Here is a 22,079-nt window from a genome sequence, read left to right as displayed (position 1 = left end):
CACCATTCAACAACCGTAGTTATTATTTTTCTGCCTTTGCTATGAATCATGAACTCTTGAGTAATGGCGTTATCATTCATTGATCCAGAGCTAAAGAAAACTGAACCAATAATGCAAGCTATTTCACTATAGCATTTGACATAGCAGTGAAGCTTTCAACTAATGCAAAGTGATTATGTTTCCAGTACCAACTGCTGTTGTTAAATATATATTTATCTGGCTCTCAAAGATGAAATAGTTCTTTGTGAAGATGAAGTTGATGTGAAATGAGAGATCATTTCATCCTACCCTGATACCTCTTCACTCTAGGAAGCTTTCATGTGTAAGCAACCATTTGGCCCTTTATACTCAGCTGCTAGATAAAGGCATATGTGGTTCTGAAAGCTAGTTTCTTTTGCTTTTTTGTGCCTGATTGTGATCTGATTGTCAGCCACAAAATAGCATCTTAAAGCATCATTTTAGTGTGTTTCCTATTAATTGCCTTCAGGCAAAGTGATGTTACCTGAAGGTAACGAGTGATGATTTTTTACCCATATAAATTTTGCTAAAGGATTTCTTTCAGACTTATCACTTCTCGGTTTTGTTTTGCAGTTTTAGGTATGCTGAAGACCCTCCAACAGTGCCTGGTCCAGAACTAACTTTCTTCCACTTGTTGAGCATGTTCCACGAGAATGTTTTCCTGCAAACTAGATTTCATCCACGAGGAACAGTAGCCATGCTCCAAGCAAAAACATCAGAACTGTTCCTCATCATTTTCCGGTAAGTATCTGTGCCTTAATCTCCCATTAAACTGATAGGCATCACTGTAATAATGTGGAAAACAATATTTTGTTCCCAGTCAAAAAAATTGCATTTTGTACCCTAAATTTACTCAGAAATTATCCAATAGCATGTGAATGGTGAATATAAAACGTTAAGTCAACATTGACTTTTTCATGGTTTTATTTATGTTTATTGTTAATAACATCAGGTAGACACTAAATGTTGGATCTGCTTTGCAGTTAGCTGAACGCTTTTTCCTTACTGGATTTTCCGCTGTTTATCAGGAATGTGTTAACATAGAAGCGCAGGTAAATTATCCGACCACAACTTCAATTATATATTTTATGAAGACATAAGTAAATTGCTGAGAATGTTCTTCACATTAGTGTGAAGATGTCACACTCTGAATGTTATGATAATACCTGAAAACACCGTTCAGTGGAGTGTGATCATGCAAAGCCTAGAAAATCACTCAAAGAGAAAGAAAGAAAGAGAGATCAGAGTTTATGTCCTGTTGACAGCATGGTCATTAGACACAGAGCAGAAGCTCAAATTATGAAAGGAGAGTGAAGGAAGCTGGCCATGCCCTTTTCAAACGAACCATCCCATCATTTGCCTGAAGCAATTTAGGGAAATTACAGAAAAGTTAAATCTGGATGGCTGGATTGGGATTTGAGATGTCATCCTCCCAAGTGCAAGTTCAGTGTGCCCACTCAGTAAAGTCACGCCTGAGAGCAGGGCACCTATGAGTGTGTGACCAATTCAACACCTCTCGCTTGGTTGCTTCTGTGTGGTCTGCACCTATATGCAAGCCTCCTTTCTAATGTACGCAGTATCCATTATAATCCAGTGATATCCATTGTTTTCTCCAAGCCTTTTTAAGTGAATTATTCTTAAAGTCAGAGCTGCAGATTACAATAATTACAATTGAAACCTAACAATGTACACTTCTGTCGATGAAAGAACATTTGTTTAGTATCTTGCAGCAAAACATAAGCCTCATAAATAAAAGAACAAACTACAGCATCAACACAGATAAATGAAAGTGGAATATTAGTGGATATTGGATTGGACAAGTTTACACAAAGTTGAAAAAATTGCAAGTGTCAAAAATACATAACTACATGCATATATCAGTAAAATGACTGAATTCTTCACAAATAGCATCTAAAATACAGGCATCTAAAATTTTTCATATACATACATAATTATCAAAGATTAAAATCACTTTATGCTTTCTGAAAGATTTTTTACGTATTTGCACATTTATATATGAAACATTACATTAATTTTTGGCCTTAAAGTAGTCTTTAACACTGTATGGACAAGTTTCAATCAAGTGACATTTTAGTTTGTTTTTGAAAGCAGAAAATTTGTTATTGTCTTTATACAGTTTGGCAAATTGTTGTATACGAGGTACCATGTTTTTACAGTCCCTTTATCAGTTAATTTGAGCCAACTTCCTTCAATATGATAATCATTTTTATTTATTGTGTTATGGTTACGGGGATCTCTGTTTAACAATGCAGCATGGTTACCTTTTACATAACTAATTGTTTCATATATGACACTACTGTTCGTATGTTTAGTTATTTATTTCTGCAGGAATCTCTAGGAGATAATTTTGTTATGCATCTTACAGCCTTCTTTTGTAGCTTTCGTACCCTTTGTATGTGCACATCTGCAGAATTTCCCGAGACCAGGATACTGTCTGAAATTTGTGAATGTCCTTGACTTTTTTCTCATTAAAAATATACTTGAGCTCACTTTGACATATCATTTATATGCTTCTCCCATGTCAAGTACCTGGTATGGGGAAATTCTGCAGATGTGCACATCTCCTAGAGATTCCTGCAGAAATAAATAACTAAACATATGGACAGTAATGTCATATATGAAACAGTTACGTAAAAGGTAACTATGCCCAGGAATTTATAAGTTTCTGTCTCTTTTAGTTCCAAGTCTCAAAGCTTGACAGTAATATGGTTCAAGTGTTTTGTTTGCATGTATTTGCATATATGTGGTATTATTTACATTTGTAAAAAGATTGTTTCCTCTGAAATAATCATTTCCATTTTCCATATGATGTCATTTTGCATACATGACAGCGTTTCCACCTACTATTTTGGGCATATCATTGACATATAAAATGAAAAGTAGTGAGGTTCAACATTGATCCTTGAAGCACTCAATATTTAACAATATTTCAAAATTTGAGTAGATATTTGTAATAGTATTGTTCACATTTTGCTTTATTTGTACACACTGTTCTCTATTTAGCACGAATGATTTCATGACATCAGCAGCTCTCTCCCTTATGCCATAACACTTAAGCTTTTCTAATAATATGTTATGGCTGTTGTGACAGTGCCACGAGATTTAAAAGTGCCACTACGTCAGTACGCGAACACGGCGATAGAGGCGCTCCGCAGCTCGGCCGAGCACGGGAGCGCCACCTGGCTATGAACGGCGCCGGCCGCATGTCACGGCACGGCAGTCGAATGACAGATACGGAGTTAGTAGCATGTAACCCGCTAGTGTTTCTACTTTTGTATATCCACGCAATTTATTAGTGATTAAAGGTTATAACACTTTTTGGTGACGAGGTCGGATATTTTCTTTCCTGCATTGTGGAATTGTGTGTTCGTGTCGGGGCAGACATGGAACAGCTTATGCAGGCGCTCATTGAACAACAAACGCAGCTGACGGCTGCTATTCATGCCCAACAAACACAGCTGACGGCTGCTATTCAGGCGTTGTCGACGTCGCTTACTCATCGTCTGTCTTCCTCTTCTCCGCCTCCGTTCCCTCCTTACGACGAGGCCGCTGAAGACTGGGAGGATTATGAGAAGCATTTGCGGCAACACTTTTTGGCTTTCAGCGTTGTCGACGCTCCTATGTGTAAGTCGTTATTTCTATCATGGATTTCCCCACGGATCTATCAGCTGCTATCTCAGTTAGCCCCTCTGTGGGAACCTGCCTCTCTGTCCTTCCAAGAAATGTGTGAATTATTGTCTAACTATTACCGAAAAAACACCCACGTCGTTGCCGCCCGCGTGGCGTTCTACCGGTGTTGTAAACAGCCCCATCAATCCTACCGGGCTTGGGCGGCGGAACTACACGGTCTGAGTCGGAAATGTCAGTTTGTCACGGACACTCATCATGAGTCTTATGCTGATTCAATGGTTAGGGACGCTATTCTACGGCTTGCTCCTGATAAAGAAGTTCGGCAACGTGCCTTACAATTGCCAAACCCGTCGTTGTCGGAAGTTCTCAGCATCGCTCAATCTTTTGAAGTGTCTCACGCTGCTGGTGCGCAAATAGACACGTGGTGTGATGTAGGCGCTGTACAAACCACTTTCGACGCGGACAATTTGCCTGTTTCACAGGGAAACGACGATGTGGCGGCGATGCACTCGCGTCAACAACGTCGCGTTGGGCCGCCACGGTCGCAGCGAAAACAGTAACCACAGAAGCAGGTTCATTCCGCACTTCCTTCTTGTCCACGTTGCTTCGTACAGCATGACAGGGCCGCGTGTCCAAAACGTTGGGCCACGTGTAATTCATGTAGGAAAAAAGGCCACATTGCTTCTGTGTGTCAGTCCCCTAAAGTTCCTGTCGATGAGGACGAGGCATCGGACATGGATGTTAACTGTGTGCTTTCTCAACCAAATAAGTTGTTTGTTACTGTTCATGTTCTGGATAAAGACATTCGCATGCAAGTGGACACTGGCTCTGCAGTAACTCTCATTAATTCTCGCACGTATTTGGAGTTGGGCTCCCCTCCCTTGTCTCCAGTTACGCGAAATCTACGAACTTATAATAAGCAGAAAATTCCTATTGTTGGCCAGTTTGATGCTTCCACTGCCTACAAGTCTGTTGTTAGGCCCCTCACGTTTTATGTGGTGGATCATGCGGGCACTGAAAACCTGTTCGGTTATGAGGCTTTCCAGTTGTTCGGGTTCTCCATTGATGATGATGTGCACCTCATATCTGAGGATATTCCGTATCAACAGCTGGATGGCTTGTGTTCTGAATTCTCGTCCGTGTTCTCTGCTGGTCTGGGTCGTGCCACGGATTTTGGAGCCCACATTACTCTTAAACCTACAGCTCGCCCTAAGTTTTTCCGGGCACGCCCTATTCTGATGGCGTTGCGTGCACCTGTCAAAGCTAAGATAGACAGGTTAACAGCTTCGGGGATTCTCCTTCCTGTTACCTCCAGCGAATGGGCATCGCCCTTCGTGGTGGTTTCTAAACCAAACGGGAGTCTGCGATTGTGTGGTGATTTGAAAGCCACTGTCAACGCTCAGAGCCTCATTGACACTTATCCTCTTCCCCGTCCTGAGGAGTTATTTACCAAGCTCGCTGGGGGCCAGTTCTTTTCCAAACTTGACTTATCGGAGGCGTACCATCAGTTGCCGTTGGATGCATCTTCCAAGGAATTCCTCGTCATCAACACTCCTTGTGGGTTGTATCAGTACCAGCGGTTACCATTTGGCGTCGCTAGTGCGCCGGCCATTTTTCAGTGGTTTTTGGAACAGCTCACGGCTTCCGTTCCTGGCTGCAACAACTACCATGCCTTGCGCCTTCATCTGTCTGTTCGTGAGGGTGTTGTTCTTCTGGCCACGGATGGCGCATCTCCACGGGTAGTGGTGCCAGCCTCTCTTCGCAAAGCTGTTCTCAAACTATTGCATGAAGCCCATTGGGGGATTTCTCGGACTAAGTCCCTGGCCCGCAGGCACGTTTATTGGCCCGGTATTGATTCGGACATCGCCCACATGGTCGCTGCGTGTGGTCAGTGTGCTCAACAACTGACTGCACCCCGTACAATGCCCTCTCCGTGGCCTGATCTGGCGCAGCCGTGGGAACGGGTGCACGCTGACTTTGCCGGCCCCTTCCTCGGCACTTATTGGCTACTGTTGATTGACGCCTTCTCGAAGTTTCCGTTTGTTGTTCGATGTCCGTCGCTCACCACTGCGGCGACGACGCTGGCTTTGTCCAAAATCTTTGCGCTAGAAGGTCTTCCATCCACGATTGTCACGGACAATGGCCCTCAGTTCTCTTCGCAGGCCTTCCGTGATTTTTGTACTGGACAAGGGATTCATCATGTTACAGCACCGCCCTTCCATCCGCAATTGAATGGGGAGGTCGAGCACCTTATCCGCACTTTCAAAAGCCAGATGAAAAAATTCCTTAGTGATTTTTCCACAGATGATGCTCTGTTGCAATTTCTGAGTTCTTATCGCTTCACGCCTCTGGGTGATCGCAGCCCTGCTGAACTCTTGCATGGCCGCCAACCGCGCACTCTACTGCACCTGCTTCACCCTGTCAGGCCTTGTACTGTGTCCCCTAGTGCGAGAAAATACTTGGTGGGCGCCGACGTGTGGGCACGAGGGTATGGATCTCACCCTAAATGGATTCCAGGGGTGGTCCAGGCTCTTCGCGGCCGCCGGCTTTGTGAAATACGTACGGACGACGGCATGGTTGTTCGCCATTACGACCAGATGCGCCCACGAGTGGTGGCCTTGCCGGTGCCACCGCCCCTTCTTTCGCCTCCACCAGCCCGAGAAGCCTGTCCTGTCGTAGCTGCTGATCTTCCGTGCGTGTTGCTGCAGCCGACGTCGCTACTGCTTCCGAGTACGCCGGAACCGGCCCCAGTTGCGACGCAGCCTTCTCCGGGACCCATCTCGCTGGAGCACACCCCCAGGTCCACGACACCTATGGATGCTGCTCCGGAGTTTTCACCCATCATCTCGTCCTGAAGGCACGTTCCATGCGCAAGCTTCCGTCCTGGACACTTTTGACCATACTCTCGTGTTTCTCCGCGGGATCTTCTCGGGGCCTCCCAAGAGGCCATGGATGTCCCCGCACTGTCCGTGTCTCCAAGGCAGTGAGTGTTTTTTTTTTTTTTCAAAGGGGGGAAAAGTGTTGTGACAGCGCCATGAGATTTAAAAGTGCCGCTACGTCAGTACGCGAACACGGCGATAGAGGCGCTCCGCAGCTCGGCCGAACGTGGGAGCGCCACCTGGCTATGAACGGCGCCGGCCGCATGTCATGGCATGGCAGTCGAATGACAGATACGGAGTTAGTAGCATGTAACCCGCTAGTGTTTCTACTTTTGTATATCCACGCAATTTATTAGTGATTAAAGGTTATAACAATGGCATACACAATCAAAAGCTTTTGAAAGGACTCGAAAGATACCACAAACTTTCTTTTGTTTGTCTATCGCCTTAGTTACACACACTATGAATTCAGCTATCGATGTATTGGTGGATCTACCCTTCCTAACCCCATGCTGGGCATCGTTCAGATATTGCACTTTTCTATAAAATTTCTATTGTGTCTTCAATTACACACTTTGTTATTTTAGATAAGAAAGGTGTAATAGTAATTGGTCAGTAATTTCCTGGCTCTTCCTTGCTGCTCGTTTGAAAAGAGGAGCCACTTAACTCATTCTTTTAAACATGGTGGGAATATTTCTTCTTCCATGGATAAGTTTTTGAGAAAATTCAGAGGCTGTACCGCCCACTGTAGTCTGCATTTAATTAGTCTAGTAGAAATACAGTCTGATCACTCAGTATTTTTTGTTTTTAATCAATATAATTATTTTTACTAATTCAGGTTCATTTGTTGGGAGAAGGAACAAACTTTTTGCCTCGTCAGGAGTACTTTGTATGCATTTTGTGTCAGAAGGAGAGTTTTGCTTCATTAATTTGCCCACTACCTCAACATAATGTTAATTTAAAACGTTGCTAGCTTCTTTAGGGTCCCTGATTTCTGTCCCATTTTTCTTTGTAGTTATGTTCCCACTATTTTTCATGTCTACTCATTCCCTCTCTCTCTTTATGTGTGACAGTATGGTCTTTGTGATTTTATTAGAAGCTGTAATTTTGTTTATTTTTTATTGCTCTTAGCATTTGTATTCTTACATACTAATGGGCATGTCCCCCCATGAACCATGGACCTTGCTGCTGGTGTGGAGGCTTGCGCGCCTCAGCGGTACAGATGGCTGTAACGTAGGTGCAACCACAACAGAGGGGTATCTGTTGAGAGGCCAGACAAACGTGTGGTTCCTGAAGAGGGGCAGCAGCCTTTTCAGTAGTTGCAGGGGCAACAGTCCGAATGATTGACTGATCTGGCCTTGTAACACTAACCAAAACGGCCTTGCTGTGCTGGTACTGCGAACGGCTGAAAGTAACGGGAAACTACAGCCATAACTTTTCCCGAGGGCATGCAGCTTTACTGTATGATTAAATGATGATGGTGTCCTCTTGGGTAAAATATTCCGGAGGTAGAATAGTCCCCCATTTTGATCTCCGGGCAGGGACTACTCAAGAGGACGTTGTTAACAGGAGAAAGAAAACTGGCGTTCTACAGATCGGAGTGTGGAATGCCCGATCCCTTAATCGGGCAGGTAGGTTAGAAAATTTAAAAAGGGAAATGGATAAGTAAAAATTAGATATAGTGGGAATTAGTGAAGTTCGGTGGCAGCAGGAACAAGACATTTGGTCAGGTGAATACAGGGTTATAAATACAAAATCAAATAGGCATAATGCAGGAGTAGGTTTAATAATGAGTAAAAAAATAGGTGTGCGGGTAAGCTACTACAAACAGCATAGTGAACACATTATTGTGGCCAAGATAGACACGAAGCCCACGCCTACTACAGTAGTACAAGTTTATATGCCAACTAGCTCTGCAGATGATGAAGAAATTGATGAAATGTATGATGAGATAAAAGAAATTATTCAGGTAGTGAAGTGAGATGAAAATTTAATAGTCATGGGTGACTGGAATTCGAGAGTAGGAATAGGGAGAGAAGGAAACATATTGGGTAAATATGGATTGGGGCTAAGAAATGAAAGAGGAAGCCGTCTGGTAGAATTTTGCACAGAGCATAACTTATTCATAGTTAACACTTGGTTCAAGAATCATAACAGAAGGTGATATTCATGGAGGAATCCTGGAGATACTAGAAGGTATCTGATAGATTATATAATGGTAAGACAGAGATTTAGGAACCAGGTATTCAATTGTAAGACATTTCCAGGGGCAGATGTAGACTCTGACCACAATCTATTGGTTATGAACTGTAGATTAAAACTGAAGAAACTACTGACAGCCTTGAGAGAGCCAGTCCTGACGAAACTCTACCATCTGGTGAGCAAGATATATGAGACAGGCAAAATACCCTCAGACTTCAAGAAGAATATAATAATTCCAATTCCAAAGAAAGCAGGTGTTGACAGATGTGAAAAATACCGAACTATCAGTTTAATAAGTCACAGCTGCAAAATACTTACGCGAATTCTTTACAGACTAATGGAAAAATTGGTAGAAGCCGACCTCGAGGAAGATCAGTTTGGATTCCATAGAAATGTTGGAACACGTGAGGCAATACTGACCCTATGACTTATCTTAGAAAATAGATTAAGGAAAGGCAAACCTACATTTCTAGCATTTGTAGACTTATAGAAAGCTTTTGACAATGTTGACTGGAATACTCTCTTTCAAATTCTAAAGATGGCAGGGGTAAAATACAGGGAGCGAAAGTCTGTTTACAATTTGTACAGAAACCAGATGGTAGTTATGAGTCGAGGGGCATGAAAGGGAAGCGGCAGTTGGGAAGGGTGTGAGACAGAGTTGTAGCCTGTCCCCGATGTTATTCAATCTGTATATTGAGCAAGCAATAAAGGAAACAAAAGAAAAATTCAGAGTAGGTATTAAAATCAATGGAGAAGAAATAAAAACTTTGAGGTTCGCCGATGACAATGTAATTCTGTCATAGACAGGAAAGGACTTGGAAGAGCAGTTGAACGGAATGGACAGTGTCTTGAAAGGAGGATATAAGATGAACATCTACAAAAGCAAAATGAGGATAATGGAATGTAGTTGAATTAAATCGGGTGATGCCGAGGGAATTAGATTAGGAAATGAAACATTTAAGTAGTAATGGAGTTTTGGTATTTGGGGAGCAAAATAACTGATGATGGTCGAAGTAGAGAGGATATAAAATGTAGACTGGCAATGGCAAGGAAAGCGTTTCTGAAGAAGAGAAATTTGTTAACATCGAGTATAGATTTTAGTGTCAGGAAGTCGTTTCTGAAAGTATTTGTATGGAGTGTAGCCATGTATGGAAGTGAAACATGGACGATAAATAGTTTGGGCAAGAAGAGAATAGAAGCTTTCGAAATGTGGTGCTACAGAAGAATGCAGAAGATTAGGTGAGTAGATCACATAAATAATGAGGAGGTATTGAATAGAATTGGGGAGAAGAGGAGTTTGTGGCACAACTTGACAAGAAGAAGGGACTGGTTGGTAGGACATGTTCTGAGGCATCAAGGGATCACAAATTTAGCATTGGAGTTCAGCATGAAGGGTAAAAATTGTAGAGGGAGACCAAGAGATGAATACACTAAGCAGATTCAGAAGGATGTAGGTTGCAGTAAGTACTGGGAGATGACGAAGCTTGCATAGGATTGAGTAGCATGGAGAGCTGCATCAAACCAGTCTCAGGACTGATGAACACAACAACAACAACAACAACAACAACAGTGGGCATGTGTGATCTATGTTGTAGGCTAATGTTTTGAAGAATGTTTCCCCACATTTGCTGTTTGGTATGTGTCGCTCAAATCTTTTGACTGCATTAATCTTTGTGACCTCTGTAGGTTTGCTTGCTTTGTTTCTTACAACTCTTTAAAGATATTTTCCACTGTGTTATCTTATCTGATATGTCTATTAATACCCCATTGTGGTCAGCAATGGCTGTGTTTGACCTGTACTTTTTGTCTGTATTGTGGTATATTAGTAATTATGTGATCTATTAATATCTCTGTATCTTTATTGCACCTTTTGAAACTACTTACTACCAGATTTAGATCATAAGGTTTATTCGTCCACTGAAACTCCTAGTATAACAGATTTCTTTCAGTGTGTTAATATTTAGATCGCCTACTGTTATTATTTATGTGAATTGCCTAACAGCCTAGTCTAACAGAACTTCTAGCTCTTGTAGAAAACAATTTACCTGACTGCTTGGTGATTTATATTCCTAATATCAAACACTTTTTCCCCTTTGAATGCTGTCTGTATTTCTGCTGATTCTGTACAGTTGTCTGCTTGCCAGGTATTCAATCCCTCATTTCACTGTGTACATATACTACAGCCCCCCACATTTATGTTGACATCTGCAGAAGTAAACGACTTTTTTATAGTCCTGTATGTTGTAAACACTAATTTCATTTTCTTTTACCCATGTTCTATCATAATAAATATATGTGGCAGTTCTGCTGCTATTAGTACTTATGCCTCGTATAATTTACTTTATACATACTGTACATTTTGATGTATAGTTCTTACAGTAGAAACATTTATATTCACTTCTGAATTTTGTATTTTACCATTTTTCCCAGTTGCTGGGACATCTGTACCACATCTTCGGACACTATTTCGATGGTCTTTCATCCTGTGTGATTACAGGAAGATAATTTGTTTTGTCAAGTTGGTCATTGAGGGGTTGGTTGTCTGCACATTTGTTAAAAGAGCTAAAGAACCTAATGCATCTGTATGTACAATTTTGGTGGCACTGGCTGGGGCATGATAGTTCATAAAATATCTTTGCTGCAGCTATTCACATCCCTGCTTCGGTAGATGGACTGTACTGAACATAGTGTTAAACAGCTTTTTGAATACTGTGCCACACCAATGGAGTTGGAAACATAATTGCATTGTTCTGTCAGTTCTTGGTAGAATATTTTAAACATTATAAATGAAACACACACAATACCGGTGTAATGTTCTACATAACTGGAAACATAGGTTATAGGGTATTTTTATTTTGCAGATTTAAATGTGTTTGGTCAGTATATTTGAAAAAAAAAAAGCCCATAATATTAAGATAAATAATTTACTATTGCGTCTACATCAAAATTACTGAATGTGGGTATGTCTAATAGCAAATTGTCAAAAATTGTTCTCCTGTAAGTTGTCTGTAACAGCTTCATCAAATGGGAACATAAAATTCCACTTTGAATATCCTTTAGTTTCAAACATATTTTCTATTTGCACTTGGTATCAAATGAAGCACATAGGGGCTGACTCAAAAAGTTATGTGCCATTTTTCAGGCAAACCGATATTCAGAGAGCCATTGTTGCTCTTATGTAGCTCACAAATCAGTTGGTAGAACATAAAATTAACTAATTCACATGTAAAATAATGACATAAATATTTCATGGAGCTGTTTTGTCAAAATGAATCTCATTGGTTGCAATATGCGCAAAAAGTTTCAGCAGTGAATCAAGCAAAAGAGCATTATGACTTTGATGACTTCCTCTGGGCTTGCCTGGGTGTGATTGCCAGTAGATGTCATCAGGAGAATGTGCTACACTTTTCCTTGTACATATCCCATTTGTACTGCCTTCACAAACCAGCCAGTATCTTGTGTGGCTGTTTGATTAGACATCCAGGTTAGACTGCCAGTTCTGGCCACAGTTAGTTTCTGAAAGTTGTTGCTATACACAAAAACTTTGTTTTTTAAAAAATTATTAACCAAATGGTTCACCAAACAAAAAAATTAGAAGAGGAACTTTGATCTGCAAGTTATTTGTACTTTCTGCAGGTTACATCTCCACAAGTGCTGAAATGTCATCTTGTATGCATGCCTACAACAGTGAAGCGAATACAGAATTTCCATTGCTCTTCTTCAACTATATTCACAATTCCTATCCCCATTTCTGCAATAAAATGAAACATGTAATGGAATTGTGAATAAAATTTAAGAAGATCGATCTGGAGTGCTAATAGAAGACAGCAAAAGGAAAGCTGAAGTTTTAAATTTCACATTTAAGAAATCATTCATGTAGAAGGACCATACAAACGTATGGTTGTTTGGCTGTTGTGCAGACTCTCAGATGGAGAATGAAGAAATAAGGTATCCCTGGCACAGAGGAGGACAGGAAGAGTTGAAAATAAATAAGTCACAAAGTGCACATGCAATCCCGTTTTGGTTTTACAGAGAGTATTCTGCAGCATTGGCTTCTTACTTAGCTGCATTTATCACGATCTCCTGCCCAGCACAAATTCCCAATCAACTGGAAAAATGTCCAGGTGACCCCTGTATGTAAAAACGGTAGAACAGACCCGCATAATTACAGACACATACCCTTAACATCAGTTTGCTGCAGAATTCTTGAACACATTCTGAGTTTGAATCTATTACACTTTCTTGAGACAGAAAAGTTTCTGTCCACATATCAACAGGGATTTAGAAAGCATTGCTAATGTGGAACTCAGCTTGCCCTTTTCTCACAATATCCTACAAACCACAGATGAGTTTAGCCCTTCTTCTGATTACAATCCATGATAGATCCCTCGAACAAAAAACTGTGCCCAGTTCTTGCAAAAAAGCACAGGTCACACCTGTCTACAAGAAGGGTAGACAAAGTGATCCACAAGGCTACAATCCAATATCATTGACATCAATTTGTTGTAGAATTTTAGAACATATTCCGAGGTATCTTGAACAGAATGACCTCTTGAATGCCAACCAGATCTTGTTCAAAGACTAAATGTTGCCTTTTTTACCGTTCGAACGGTATCTGAAGTGAGTGATTGTCAGACACAAAAATTAGTCTACTTTGCTTATTTTCATTCACTTATGTCATATGGTATTATATTTTGGGGTAACTCTTCCCATTCTAAAAGGATATTTTTGGCTCAGAAACAGGCGGTTTGGGCAATAAGTGTTGTCATCAACCTCTTGTCAACCCCTGTTTACAAGTTTGGGTTGTTTTGACATTGGCCTCTAAGCAGCTTTCACTCAGTTAATACTTGCACCAGAAATCAAGCCTGCATTTGGATCTGACTTCCTCAAGTCTTGTGCAGAAAGGTCTGCAGTATACTGCTGCATCCATTTTCAATAAGCTACCACTAGAATTCAAAAATCGGAGCAGTAATCCACGCGCTTTCAAATCAGAACTGAAGAGTTTCCTCATGGGTCACTCCTTCTATTCTGTCGAGGAGTTCCTTGAAAAATTAAGCTGATTCTTGTTGTATTGTTGATTGCATTTATTTAAACTTGTCGCTTGACTTTTTTCAGGGCCATAAACATATTTTTTTTCTGTTATTACTTTTATGTTGTAACTTCATGTACTGACACATTCCATGACCTTGGAGATTTGCTTCTCAATTTGCTCCTACAGAACTTGGTGTAAATAAAATAAGACAACCAGGTAGATGCAGTGTTTTTTTATTTCTGAAAAGCATTTGATTCAGTACCACACCTATGCTTATATTCAAAAGTGTGATCATATAGGGTATCAAGTGAAATTAGTGACTACCGTATTTACTCGAATCTGAGCCGCGCTTTTTTCCGGTTTTTGTAATCCAAAAAACCGCCTGCGGCTTAGAATCAAGTGCAAAGCAAGCGGAAGTTCTGAAAAATGTTGGTAGGTGCCGCCACAACTAACTTATGCCGTCGAATATATGTAGCGCTACACAGGCATGATTTGTTGGCACAAAGATAAATACTGGCGCCAAAACCTCTGCGTCAGTAAATAAATTTAAAAAAAAGGTGGAAGACGAGCTTTTTTTCTCCGCCCCGTGTTTCGATCACTGCATTTTCATACATTATCCAACGAAGTAAATACAAATTCCATATTGTTCATCTTCGAATGTAGCAGAATTCCAATGTACTACGAAAATCCGACTGGCAAAACTGTTTGGGATGTTTGTCAATATGGCCAACTCTACGTTCTGAATTTTTTCCTACCTGTGAGAAGAGATGGTTGGTAATAGGAACCTGATGAAATGTGAATCACATGCAGTATTCTCTTCACCATAAGAATAATATGAATATAAACAATTTGCCATGTATTCTTTCGTATTTGCTGCTATCTCATTTAAATCCTGTCTGCCTAATAAACTACGAAACTAGAGTGAGACAACAGCAAACGCGGAAGAATATACGTGTCGTGTCATGTTTATATTCTTATGCCTAATAGTGATACAGTCAGAAATGAAGCAAGGCAACTGACTAGATTTTTAAATCTAGGATGACTCTAATTTCTGTGCAGAATTTGATGTACTAAAGAAGTGGCCGCAAAGATTTTCAAACGGAGAAAAATTTTCGCCTAACTCTCGTTCAGAACATGTTCTATCATACGCAGTCTATTATTTGGTTCTTGTTGATCATTATCAAAGAAAGCAGCAGTGTAAGTAACAAAAAATAGCAGTCTCTTGCTATTGTTTCGCTTATGAGACGATTCCTCTCTCCTTTTTTAAAAAAAAGTGGCGGTAGCGCGCACAAAAGCAAGCCATGCCGCGAGCGGCGACAGGCCGTAAACACGCAGTATCAGAATGCGACAAACAATGCATGACACAGTACTGTAATTCATTTTCAGCTTAGAGTGACGTAAACACCTATAACAAAGAAAACAGCACTTATCAGATCAAAGCAAAATAAGCAATCGATTCAAACCAGACGAAGCACGTGAAAAAGGAAGGGTACCCATATATATATGGACGGAGCGCTAGACGCATAGCAATGGCTACCTGGTAAAGCTTAACTGCTAATCTTACGACTCGAACCAAACTACTGTAGCTGTATCGTCATTCATTCGACCTAAATTGTGTCTCATATTACAATTGACCAACTTTGTTTCGATTTGGAGGTGCCACTTAAAACTTTTATCTCCCCTTGAATTTCGAGTCTCAAATTTCAGGTACGGCTTAGATTCGGGAATTTTTTATTTCCTTTATTTTGAGTCTCATTTTTCAGGTGCAGCTTAGATTCGAGTGCGGCTTAGATTCGAGTAAATACGGTAGATTGAGGACTTTTTGAAGGGAGGACCCAGCATGTTATCTTAGATAGAGAGTCATAGTCAGATGTAGAAGTAACACCTGGTGTGCCCTGGGGAAGAGTGTTGGGACCCTTGCTGTTCATGTAGTATATTAATGACCTTGCAGACCATATTAATTGTAAAATAAGGCTTTTTTTGTAGGTGATGCAGTTAACTATAATGAAGTACTATCCTGAGAGAAGCTGCATAAATGTTCTGTCAGATCTTGATAAGATTTCAACATGGTGCACTTGCTCTGAATGTTCAGAAATGTAAAATCTCTCACCTCACAAAATGTAGTATCCTATGACTACAATATCAGTGAGTCACCTCAGTGAGTCACCTTTGGAATTGGCAACTCGTACAAATACCTGGATGTAACACTTTTTAAGGATAAATGGAGTGATCACGTGAGTTCAGTCATGGGTAAAGCAGGTGGCAGGCATTGGTTTATTGGTAGAAGACTGGGGAAGTGCAATCAGTCTATAAAAGAGATTGCTTACAAATCACTCATGTGACTGGTTCTAGGATATTGCTCAGGTGTGTGGGACACATACCAGACAGGACAAACGGGGGATATTGAATGTATACAGAGAAGGGCAGCACGGACAGTCACAGTTTTGTTTAATCTGTGGGAGAGTGTCACAGAGATATTGAAGGAACTGAACTGGCACTCTCTTGAAGACAGATCTAAACTATTCCAAGAAAGTCTGTTAAAGTTTCAAGAACGGGCTTTAAGTGATTACTTTAGGGATATACTACAACTCCTATGTATCACTGACACAGACATTGTGAGGATAAGATTAGAATAATTACTGCAAGCACAGAGGCACTCAAACAGTCATTCCTCCTGTACTCCACACGTGAATGGAACAGGAAGAAATCCTAATAACTGGTACAATGGGACATATCCTCTGCTGTGCACCGCACATTGGTTTGCAGAGTATAGATGTCAATGTAGATATAGGTGGAGGGCAACAGGCAGATTTCATATTCTCAGACTTCCAGAAAGCATTTGACTTGTTGGTCCACTCTAGACTGTTGAAGGTCCAACCATATGTGAAAGGGTTGAAGGCTTCTCAAGTAATGTAACCCAGTACATTGTTCTCAAAGGCAAGTGGTCATCAGAAACAAGGGTATCATCAGGAGTTCTCTCTATGCGTAAATGATCTGACAAACAGGGCGGTCAGCAATCTGCAGCTGTTCACTGATGATGCTATGGTGTATGGGAAGGTGTTGCCATTGAATGACTGTAGGAGGAAAAGTGACTTGGTCAGAATTTCTACTTGGTGTGATGAATTGCAGCTTGCTCTAAATGTAGAAAAATGTAAGTTAACGTGGATGAGTAGGAAAAAACAATCCTGCCTCAGTAGTCAGAGACTGGTCACCTGAGAGTTGGGTGTGTGCGCGCGCGCGTGCCCTCCCACACTTGCACACGTGTACATGTGTGCGCGTGTTCTTTAATTCTGATGAAGGCTTGTTTGGACAAAAGCTTTGTTTGACAGTCTTTTTGTTGTGCCTATCTGCAACTCAGCATCTCCGCTATATGGTGAGTAGCAACTGTCCTTTTCCTAATATTGCCACAATACTAGGATTAGAAATAATTTTCATATGGACTATGCATCCCTCTCTGATATTCAGAATGGAGCTTTGTACTGTGGTGGAGAAGTCTAGGGGACTGATGACCTCAGTAGTGCTTAGAGCCATTTGAACCATTTGAGGAGAAGTCTATACAAGATTGGCAGAGGACATCTGGCTCATTGATACTATAGTTATAGCATACTAGATTTTTTTGTTTTGTGAAGTGCAAAATTTTACATTTCTGAGCATTTAGAGCAAGTTGCCAATCTCTACACCACATTGAAAACTTATCAAGATCTGACTGAATATTTATGCAGCTTCTCTCAAATAGTACTTCATTATGGATAAGTGCATCATCTGCAAAAATCCGGATTTTTACAATTACTATCGTTGGTCAGGTCATTAATATACAAAATGAACAGCAAGCATTCCAACACACTTCCCTGGGGCACACCCGAAGTTACTTCTACATCTCACTTACTTTGTGTATCTTAACCTCCAGCTATCTTAAAAAGAATGTTTTGGTAACATCTTATATCAGTACAGTACTCAAGACATAGTGGTAAATACCATATGAGCTTACTGTTTAGGGAGAAAACTGCGGCGATACACTGTTAGAATGATGTATAAATTCATTACCCGTGCACAGTGTATGAAAAGCAGAAAGGTTAAAATCCAGTGTCCCATCAACATATTCCAAACAAAGATGAATCATAAGGTAACTTGAACAAGTAGGGACCCCTTGTGGGTCCGGGGGGGGGGGGCGGGGGGTTAGAATAGGTCCGAGATATTCCTGCCAGTCGTAAGAGGCGACTAAAAGGAGTTTCACACATTTTGGCCTTTGTGATGGTCCCCTGTAGGGTTTGACCTCCATTCTTCAAAATTTTCCCTAAGAGCGAGCCAATTTAGGAAGTGCGCCTGACTTGGTGCATCATGTCCATCGTGCATTGAGATCTTTAGCCCACTTTCTCGTTGTCACATTGCAGTCCCACCTATTTTCCATCTTTTGGGCAAGGACACCTTCTTGGGTGCGTTTCCCACCATGCACTATGCAGTGTCGCATTCTGTGTCGACGATGACCATGGACTTCTTTGCACCTGATACCAAGCACGGTAGCCAGCCCGTTGTAGTGGAGCCGCCATGTACGTTGTTGGTTGTAGCCCCCTGACCACACAGGGATCGCTCTGCTGATGCCTGCGGCGTTAACTCCCCATATATAAAGATGCCCATGATCCTGGGGCATCGGGACTCCCGGCAGTGGCCATCCTGCCATGTGGCCTTTGCTGTGGCTGGGTGGTGCCTGTGGAGAGGGCCCCTGGTCAGAGTGGGTGGCATCAGGGCAGACAACATGCGATGAAGCATAGGCCATCATCTCTTGCTGGTGGTGAAACACCAGCAGTCTCTAAGTGATCACGAGCTCATTTCAGCACACAGAAGTACGACCCCAAATCGTGCCCCTCCCTTGCCACACCATGGGACGAATGTCAGCTAAGGATGGCAGCAGATCTTATTCATCCCAGTACCTTGTGTGTTTGAGAGCTGATGGAGAATCTTTCATGACAATGAAGCCTCAGTTTTTTGTTGAGCATTTAGAGGACATGTTTGTGGAGGTGGAGGGCTTGTCCGAAATGAGATCTGGGTCAGTCTTGATCAAAACAGCATCCTCTGCCCAGTCACGGGAGTTACTCGCTTGTGACATGCTGGGGGATGTTTCTGTAACCAACACATCCCATAAGAGCTTAAATATAGTCCAGGGTATCATATTTCAGAGTGACCTCCTTTTGCAGACCGACGATGAGCTGCAAGCCAATTTAGAGCGGTGAGGTGTACATTTCATCCAGCGTGTCTACCAGGGTCCGAGGGATAATCAGGTTGCCACCGGTGCCTTCATCTTGGCCTTTGAGGGTGATACATTGCCTGAGAAGGTCAAGGTGATGGTCTACCACTGTGATCTAAAGCCCTATATCCCTCCCCCGATGCGGTGCCTTAAGTGCTGGAAGTTCAGTCGTATGTCTTCCCGCTGTACTTCCAGCATCGCATGCCGAAATTGTGGATGCCCATCACATCCCAATACTCCGATCTCTCTCAATTGCAGAGAGCACCATTCACCTTGCTTGCCAGACTACAGAATTCTCCAGAAAGAAAGGAAAATCATGGAGTACAAGACTCTGGACTGATTGACCTACACTGGGGCTAAGAGAAAATTTGAATGCCTGCATCCTGTGTGTATGACATCATCTTACGCACTACAACAGTTCTGGTACCATCAGCTCCGCTAACCCAAGTCACCTCTCAGAGCCAGAAGACCACACCTGCCCCATGATGGTGGGGGCCATTTCCCTCCCTGTTGCTCCTGCACCACCTGCTTCGGGAGCAACGCCCCCCAACCATCGGGGACGACCGTCCCCACTTCTAAGCCGGAGAAGCGTAAGTCTTCTTCGACTTCTCTCAGTAGGAAGGGATACCTTGTGTCACTCCCTTCCCAGGTTTCTGCTAGTGGGAAAGTTGACACCTGCCATTGGCTCAAGAGCCCAAAAGCAACTGGTCGTAGGGCTTCATACTCATCCTCATTCCTACAGACTGAGGCAGTGAAGTCCTCCCAGGCAGGGAAACCCAAGGAGCAGCGAGAGAAATCCAAAACGAAAACCCCTAAGACTAAGGAAATTGCGGTGGCACCCACACCATTGCTACCTACAACTGTGTCTGAGGGTGGGGTGGAGATTTTGGCGTCCGCTGAGGACCCAGATCTTGCCAAACCCTCAGACACAATGGATATATACTGCTCAGGCAATAAGTCAGTGGCAGCAGGTGACTCTGAGGCGTAAACTGCCGTATTGAATGTTCCATGCCTTCAGTGGTATTGCGGTGGCTTTTTCCACTGCCTGGCTCAGCTACGGCAACTGTTAAGCTTTACACCTGCTTTCTGCATTGCCCTCCAGGAAACCTGGTTCCCGGTAATGCGGATCCCTGTCCTCTTTGGCTATAAAGGATATTACAGGAACTGTAGTGAATACAATCGAGTGTCAGGTACAGTTTGCGATTATGTCCTAAACTCAGATTGTAGTGAGCATGTGCCCCTTCAAACCCCCTCTTGAAACTATGGCTGTCAGAATAAGAATGACACAGGAAATAACTGTCTGCAATGTATACCTTCCTCCAGATGGTGTAGTACCCCTGAATGTATTAGCTGCACTGATTGATCAACTCCCTAAACCTTTCCTACTTTTGGGAGATTTTAATGCCCATAACCCCTTGTGGTGTGGTAACATGCTTACTGGCCAAGGCAGAGATGTCGAAACTGTACTATCACAGTTCGACCTCTGCCTCTTAAATACTGGGGACGCCACACATTTCAGTGTGGCTCATGGTAGTTACTTGGCCATTGATTTATCAATTTGCAGCCCAGGACTTCTTCCATCTATCCATTGGAGAGCACATGACGACCAGTGTGGTACTGACCACTTCCCCATCTTCCTGTCACTGGCCCAGTGTCAGGCCCACGTACAACTGCCCAGATGGGCTTAAACAAGGCGGACTGGCAAACTTTCACCTCTGCTGTAACCATTGAATCACCCCCACACAGTAACATCAATGTGATGGTTGAGCTGGTGACTACAACAATCGTTTCTCCTGCAGAAAACGTGATCCCTCGCTCTTTAGGGTGCCCAAGGCATAAGGCCTTGGTGGTCGCCAGAAGTCACTGAAGCAATTAAGGAGCGCCGGCAAGCTCTACAGCGGCATAAACAGCACCCTTCCCTAGAACACCTCATAGCTTTTAAACGGCTCTGTGCCTGTGTTCGCTACCTTATCAAAAGAAGCAGGAGTGTTGGGAGAGAAACGTCTTGACCATTGGGTGCCATATGTCACCTTCACAAGTCTGGGCAAGGATCAAATGTCTTTTCAGGTACCAGGCCCCAACAGGTGTCACTGGTGTCACCATAAATGGTGTATTATCTAACGACGCAAATGCGATTGCCAAGCACTTTGCTCGAGCCTCTACGTTGGAGAACTACCCCCCAAGCTTTTGCTCGCTCCAACAGCAACTGGAAGGGAATGTCCTCTCATTCACTACATGCCACAGTGTATTTTATAATGCCCCATTTACAGAGTGGGAGATCCTCAGTGCCCTTGCACATTGCCCTGACACAGCTCGTGGGCCTGATCAGATCCACAGCCAGATGATTAAACATCTCCTCATCATCTTCAACTGGATCTGGTGCGATGGAATCTTTCTACCGCAATGGCGGGAGAGCACCATCATTCTGGTGCTCAAACCTGGTATAAACCCCCTTGATGTTGATAGCTATCGATCCATCAGCCTTACCAACGTTTTTTGTAAGCTGCTGGAATGTATGGTATGTTGGCAGTTGGGTTGGGTCCTGGAGTCAGGTGGCTTGCTGGCTCCATGTCAGGGCGGCTTCCGCCAGGGTTGCTCTACCACTGATAATCTCGTGTCCATCGAGTCTGCCATCTGAACAGCCTTTTCCAGACGGCAACACCTGGTTGCCATCTTTTTTGACTTACGTAAAGCATACAACACGGCCTGGGAACATCATGTCTTTGCCACATTGTATGAGTGGGTTCTCCGGGGCCCACTCCCGATTTTTATCCAAAACTTTCTGTCGCTCCGTACCTTCTGTGTCCAAGTTGGTGCCTCCCATAGTTACATCCATATCCAGGAGAATGGAGTCCTGCAGGGCTCTGTATTAAGTGTCTCTCTATTTTTAGTGACCATTAACGGTCTAGCAGCAGCTGTCGGGCCCTCTGTCGCACCTTCTCTGTATACAGATGACTTCTGCATTTCGTATTGCTGCTCCAGTACTGGTATTGCTGAGCGGAGCCTATAAGGAGCCATCCACAAGGTGCAGTCATGGGCTCTAGCCCACGGCTTC

General features: G+C 42.6%; 1 protein-coding gene across 1 annotated transcript in view; it reads left to right on the top strand.

Moving 5' to 3' along the window:
- The window catches only part of LOC124803166 (selenoprotein N-like), a 153,680-nt gene that overhangs the window by 88,478 nt on the left and 43,123 nt on the right, over window positions 1-22,079 (top strand). The window contains exon 4 of the mRNA XM_047264348.1: window positions 592-759. Coding sequence (XP_047120304.1) covers window positions 592-759 — 168 coding nt within the window. The remainder of the gene's footprint in view (window positions 1-591; window positions 760-22,079) is intronic.

The sequence above is a fragment of the Schistocerca piceifrons genome, chromosome 6 (genome assembly GCF_021461385.2).
Source record: "Schistocerca piceifrons isolate TAMUIC-IGC-003096 chromosome 6, iqSchPice1.1, whole genome shotgun sequence".
Taxonomy (NCBI): Eukaryota; Metazoa; Arthropoda; class Insecta; order Orthoptera; family Acrididae; genus Schistocerca; species Schistocerca piceifrons.
The sequence above is the reverse complement of the archived record's forward strand: the minus strand, read 5'-3'. Positions and strand labels throughout refer to the sequence as shown.